The sequence below is a fragment of the Aquarana catesbeiana genome, linkage group LG01 (assembly GCF_042186555.1).
Source record: "Aquarana catesbeiana isolate 2022-GZ linkage group LG01, ASM4218655v1, whole genome shotgun sequence".
NCBI classification, from domain to species: Eukaryota; Metazoa; Chordata; class Amphibia; order Anura; family Ranidae; genus Aquarana; species Aquarana catesbeiana.
Window position 1 is genome coordinate 860,977,726 of NC_133324.1, and position 6,859 is coordinate 860,984,584.

The window sequence follows — 6,859 nt, forward strand, 5'->3', positions numbered from 1 at the left end:
AGGACACTTCGAGGAAGAATCCAGGCACATTGTCTTCCGTGCCAAGGTGGAGAATCTTGAGAAAGGTGAGAAGTGTAATTCTTTCTTTTTCAGGAAACTCCACTCAGGACACACACCCTTGTCAGAGTTGCGCGACGAGACCGGAACACTCCAGAAGGGGAAGAAGGCTGTGATGAAAGTGGTCAGCGACTACTACACCAACCTCTACTCCCCGAAAGAAACGGACACACAGGCGGCCGACAGGTTCCTGTCAGGTATCACTAACCAAATTGATCCTGCAGGTTCATCAACCGTCAACGCCCCCTTGGTGCTGGAGGAGCTGCACTCTGCCGCTAGATCCTTTAGGCGAGGCAAGACCCCGGGCTGCGATGGTCTCCCAGTTGAGCTCTATGTAGCACTGTGGGATCTCGTGGGCCCGGACCTGCTCGAGCTGTACGAGGAGATGGTGGTAGAGGGCAGAATGCCTCCGTCACTGAGGGAGGGGATGATCACGATTTTGTATAAGCGGAAGGGGGAGAGATCGGATCTTAAAAATTGGCGTCCGATCTCTCTGCTGAACGTGGACTACAAAATCCTCGCCAAGGTCCTGGCCAACAGGCTGAAGTCTGTCATCGGACAGATCATCCACCCGGATCAGACTTGCGGCATTCCTGGTCGCAGGATTGCGGACAGCCTTGCGCTTGTCCGGGACACGGTCCAGAACATTCACGGCCGCCGTGTGCACGCGGCCCTGGTCAGTCTTGACCAGGAGAAGGCCTTTGACCGTGTCTCCCACGAGTTTATGTGCAGAGCTCTGCGCAGGTTTGGTCTTGGGGAAATGTTTTGTTCGTATGTGAATGTAATGTACACTGACATTTCTAGTTTGGTGCTGGTAAATGGCTGGAAAACTGACCCCTTTTCAATTCTGTCTGGGGTCAGACAAGGCTGCCCTCTCTCACCTCTGCTTTTTGTTTGTTGTATAGAGCTCTTCGCCCGAAGCATCAGACGGAACCCAGAGATCAGAGGGATCACCGCACCAGGACCGGACAGACGGGAGGTCAAGTGCTCACTCTACATGGACGACGTGACGGTGTTCTGTGCTGATCGGCGCTCCATCGACACACTCGCCCAGACCTGTGAGGACTTCGGCCAAGCTTCAGGGGCAAAGGTCAACTGCGGGAAGTCAGAGGTCATGCTCTTCGGAAAGTGGTTCCTGCCTTCTTCTGCACCAATTCCTTTCAGCGTCAAGACGGACTTCATCAAAATCCTTGGGGTCTGGTTTGGAGCTGAGGGCGCAGCCCTGAAGTCCTGGGAGGAAAGACTGTCAAAGATGCGACAGAAGTTTGGACTTTGGAGCCTCAGAGAACTCACCATCGAAGGCAAAACACTGGTACTCCGCAGCGAGATTCTCCCTGTGTTGCAGTACCTCGCCCAGGCCTGGCCCCCTCGGGTCAACACCTGTAAGGCCGTCACCAGGGCGGTGTTTCACTTCATCTGGAGCTCCAAAATGGACAGAGTGAAGCGGGCGGTTATGTTCAAGGAACCCCTCAAGGGCGGTAAGGGCGTGCCCGACATCGCTACACTATTGAGGGTGTGCTTTGCTTGTAACTGCATCCGCAGGACATTGGTGGACAGAACTGTGGACTCTGGTGGTAACTCTATGTCCCGTTTTTTCCTCCTGCCTCTTTGGAGGACCCTTGGATGGGACAAATGGGACAGCTCCATCCCCTACAACTGGGACACGCCTTGGTACTACTTGGACACCTTCAAGTTTATTAAGGAGCTGGGGCTACATGGAGTGAAGCCCGACTTGTGGAAGCCAAAAACTATCCACAAGTTGATCAGAGCATCGGACATTGTTGAGACTGTTCCAGGCCTCCCTTCAGCCACTTGTAAAGTGGTCTGGAGGAATGTTTCTTCAAAGAGACTCACCAACAGGCACAAAGATCTGGCATGGATGGCAATCCAAGGGGGGCTGCCACTCAGGACATTTATGCATGCCAGAAACCTGTGTAGATACAGGCACTGCCCCTTTTGCATCATCCAGGAGGAAACTGCTCTGCATGTTTTCTGGGAGTGCCCCTTTGCACAGGACCTGTTGAGGGCCCTGGAACCTGAACTCAAAGACTTTGTACCACAGACTGCAATCACACACTTTGGTGTGTTGAACGGACTCTTCTGTGGAACTCATTCACAGGAGGACATTGACGGTGCCTGGCGGGTGCTGTGTTGCTTTAAGGACGCTTTATGGTGCGCCAGAAAGCGCCTCATCCACCAGCGGGAGAGGATGTCCACCGAGGACTGTCGCAGACTGGTTAACAGTCTGCTCAGAGACTATCACCTGATGGACTTCAAGGAGGAAGAGGAGGTCTGAAGATTTCCCCATTCCCCCCCCCTCTCCCCCGTGTACCCTTTGGCAGTTCAAATAAAGCTTCGGGCCTGTGAACTCTTTACTCCCTCCCCTGCCCCACCTTCTCCACCCCCCCCATCACACCCGTTGCCCATTTGAATGTTATTTGACTATATGACTGGAATTTTTGTGAAATGTTTTTAAGTACTGCTTTCAGGGTAATGCGGCGTCATGCATGATGTGATGTTTCGGGGTATTACCACTCTGCACAACACATTAGGCATCATACCGCAGGATGAATGCAATTTATTGGTATGCTTGGTGATGTATTGTAATGTAGTGTATTTATGCGCTGCGTCGCAGTACAGATTGGATGTACCCTGTTTAAAGTATTTGTTTTTTTGTATATTTTCTTGCAAAATAAAGTATACATTTTTCAATCAAAAAGAAGCCCAATATGAATGTTTACAGTGGTATTAAACCCAATACCAAAAATGTAATATATTACAGCTTACCAATCATTGGATGCGGTGGCTGCATTAGTTTTCTTTATATAGGCTTTTTCCCCCTCTGTTTTCACCTGGTGATCTGACCAGTAACACAGCTCCTGCATTAGAATGCCCTTCCTCTGGATGAAGAAGCACAGGGGGCACCTTTAAACAACAGCATTGTCAGTCTGCAGGAAGGAGAGTGTTAAATGGACTAGCAGATTTAAATACACTAACAAATTGAAGCCAAACTTCAGATAACACTTTAGAAGCAGTTAGGGCTCTCTCACACAGGCATTGAAAATAAGTGGTTGGTTTGCGTTTGTTAACATTTCCCAAGGGCTATCAATGCCACTCAAAATTGTTACAATAGGGAGCTGATTGAGGTGTTCACACTGCAGCAATGGCGTTGCTGCGAGGCAAAAATAACACTGCGGAGTTTAGCAAGCGTTGGCGCTTTGCAACTGCCTCCATTCACTTCTATTGAGACGCTCCACAACCGCACCTTAAACACACTTTAAACACAGCTATGGCATTTACAGTGCGTTTATGGTGTGGTTGCAAAGTGTCAAAAGGATTTTCTTTACCATTTTGGCCTTGTACAAAAAAAAAAAAAAAACACACAGGGCAATTGAGAAATGTTGCCTCACACAACATGAACACCTGTACAACACATCCTAAATGCTCATTAACGCTATAGGTGAGTTAATGTGCTTTTAGGCTGTTTTAAAATTTAACGCAAGTGTGAAAGAGCCCTTACAGCAAACTGTTTTTTTTTCCTTTTCGAAAAAAAAGGTTTTAAATAAATAAACAAAATCTAACCGTTGTAAACACTCCTGTCAGTGTTAAATGATTTGTCTCATCCCTGTAACTAATACACCTACAAGAGAGCTTGCTCTTTTGAAAAACAATAGACTTACTGGATTGATCACCAGGCGAAAATAGAAAAAGAAAGCCTAAAAAAAGAAAACAAATGCAGCCATCACATCTAAAGCCCCGTACACACGATCTGACTTTCCGACGCGAAATGTGTGATGACAGGCTGTTGGCGGAAAGTCCGACCATGTGTACGCTCCATCGGATAATTGTTGTTGGACTTTCCGCTGACAAATATTGGCTAGCATAATTTCAAATGTCTGTTGTCGGATTTGCCGAGCATGTACACAAGTCCGTCGGACAAAAATTCAAAGCACAAACACGAATGCTTGGAAGCAAGGACGAGCCAGAACCGGTCGGTCTTGTAAACTAGCGTCTGTAATGGAGAATTAACATTTGTGGCGCGGCAAATTATGAACTCTCGAAATGCAGCGCACAATTCTCTTCTTCTTTAATGGGATAATAATGAAGCTGCTTTGCTGGTGATACTGATGGAGTTATTGCAAACAAATTTTCAACGGCTTTTTTTTTTTTTTCTAGTGATATCAAGAATATTATTATGCTTTTTTTTTTTTTCATTGGGGCAAGTTACTACAACACCATTATCTCGTAGTTTTTAAGATCAAAGATACAACTATATTGGTGTCCCTTGTCAATTTTACATTGTATTTTTTAAAATGTAACTGCCTACTCCCAAACTGTCATTTGAAGTAAAACACATAGCCAAGTATTATTCTCCACAATTTTTTTATTGTGCATTAAAAAAAGAAAACAAATAAAATTAGACATGCTATCTGCCAATAGAACTTAACCAAAAAGTGCATTCTATGCATCCAAAAATATAGAAAATATAACAAATCAAATCATTATTCAGCCAAAAAAATGTCAAAGCAATAACTCCAAGGCCAATAATAAATAACACGTTATCTCCTCCGATTCCGCAACATGGCTGGTTGACGAACGGCCGTTCAGAAACAAAATAAAAAGCGCAAAATGAAAAGTGCAAAATGAAAAGTGCAAAATGAAAAGTGCAAAATGAAAAGTGCGAATCAACACTCAAACTTCTACTAACACAAAATTAGCAGAAGGAGCCCAAAGGGTGGCGCTAAAGAGCTGAAAAACAACGTAGTACGTCACTACGTTCAGAATTGTTGGCCAACAATTGTGTGCCCGTGTGTATGCAAGAAACGCCCTTCGGACAAAATTCCACGGTTTTGTTGACCAACAATCCGATCGTGTGTACGAGGCTTAAGAGTTGGTAAGCTGCAATTTAATAAATGTTTGCTTTTGGGTTTATTATTGCTTTAATGGTGATTTCTGGTAAAAAGGGTGTTCCATCTGTTCCTCTGCCCTCTAGCTTAAAGGATAAGTTCACCTTTGTAACATGTTACATCTGTATTTAGGGCGTAACATGTAACATGTTACAATACAGCACCTACCCGCGCTCCCCAATCCCACATTGTGACAGTGGATGGGAGGTCTTCTCCCCCCACCCACTGTCACTATTTAACCACTTCAATACCAGACACTTTTGCCCCTTCCTGCCCAAGACAATTTTCAGCCTTCAGGGTTGTCGCACTTTGAATGACAATTGTGCGGTCATGCAACACTGTACCCAAACAAAATTATCATAATTTTCTTCCCACAAATAGAGCTTTCTTTTGGTGGTATTTAATCACCACTGGGGTTTTTATTTTTTGCTAAACTAAAAAAGACCCACATTTTTGAAAAAAAACTGATGGGCACTGATAGGCGGCAAAGATGGGCACTAATAGGTTGCACTGATAGGTGGCACTGATGGGCACTGATAGATGGCACTGGTTAGGCAGCACTGATGAGGAGCTACTGACAGGTATTACTGAGTGGCATCTGAAGGGCACTGACAGGAATTACTGATGGGGCACTGATTGGCATTTTTATGGGCACTGATTGGCACTTTGATGGGCACTGACAGGCGTTCTTAATGGGGCACAGGCTGGCAGATGATGGGCAGTGAATGTCAGCTGATGGGCACCTCTGATGGGTGCTGCACTAAAAATCAATGTGCTGATCAGCTCTCCCTGTCAGCGCGAACCGAGAAAAGCCATTTTCAGGCACTTCCTGGTTTATGCGATGATCAGCTGTGATTGGTCACAGGTGATCACGTGGTAAGAAGCCTCCGTCAGAGGCTCCATACCTTGATCGGAGATGCGGTGTGTCAGAGTGACACACAGCACCTCTGATCTACATGATACGCACCCCCGCGAGCGTGCGCCAGCTTGGTATCCTGATCACGTCATATGATGTCCGGTCAAGATAACAGAACCACTTTGCTCAACGCCATATTGCTATATGGCGGGCGACAAGTGGTTAAAAACAGTGCAGAAGTGCGGAAGTCCTCCCACACACCCGCAGAGTTCTGTGTATGGATAAACTACAAGTACTGTTGGCCACAACAAGGCAATGTCATAACGTGCTAGTATGCATTGCATACTAGCACATTATGAGAAACTTAGCTTGGAACAAAATCCTCCATCACCGCATTGTCACCGCTGAGAAGGCTGACATCTTCCCCCCAGTCTTCCTTCCAGGGTTCGGGGTGGCCGGGCTGCGATGACGTCACTCCCACGTGTTTACGGCACGGGCTCTGAAGGTCCGGCACTGTAAGCCGAACCTTCAGAGTGCATGCACCGATGATGTCATCGGCTGCATTCACTCTGAATATCTCCTAAACTGTGCAAATTTAGGAGATAGGTAAGCCTTATTACAGGCTTAACTGTAGATACAAGTGGTGTAACACAGTTTACTATTACTTTAAATATTCGTACCAGGTTTTTATGATGAAGATCAGCTTCTTTTTTTGTTGGGCTGTTATGATTGCAGAGAAGATCACGAACCAGTTGAAGCCAGCACCTATCGGCAGGTAGAGCAGGGGATAGAGCCCTTGAGCGCAGAAAACTAGTTGGTCTTCAACACTCTCCTGTAGTTATCTACATACACAGTCCCAGTTCAGGAAACAGTAGCGAGATAGAATAGCTACATAGCTAATGGCCATTAGCCATGTGGCTGTTTTCACATATTTCAATACTTTTATTTATTTATTTTATTTTTTCGCACTTATCCGCCCTGACAAAGCCCTAAATTAATGTGCAACATGTTGAATTTGGAGGGATTTGAACAAAATATT

General features: G+C 45.8%; 1 protein-coding gene across 1 annotated transcript; it reads left to right on the forward strand.

Annotated features, from left to right (window-relative positions):
* Positions 1–6,634, forward strand: LOC141127914 (uncharacterized). Its single transcript, XM_073614795.1, has 3 exons — positions 1–254; positions 963–2,300; positions 6,504–6,634. The coding sequence occupies exons 1-3, from the start codon at positions 173–175 to the stop codon at positions 6,632–6,634; spliced, it is 1,551 nt and encodes a 516-aa protein (XP_073470896.1). The 5' UTR covers positions 1–172.
* The last annotated feature ends 225 nt before the right edge of the window (positions 6,635–6,859 follow it).

Excerpts from the sequence above, each read along its gene's own strand:
- LOC141127914 (XM_073614795.1), top strand. The coding sequence starts at position 173 with ATGAAAGTGGTCAGCGACTACTACACCAACCTCTACTCCCCGAAAGAA. Across the intron at positions 255-962 it reads GGCCGACAGGTTCCTGTCAG|AGCTCTTCGCCCGAAGCATC; the intron begins GTATCACTAACC and ends TTTGTTGTATAG. Across the intron at positions 2,301-6,503 it reads CTGTCGCAGACTGGTTAACA|GTTTTTATGATGAAGATCAG; the intron begins GTCTGCTCAGAG and ends TATTCGTACCAG.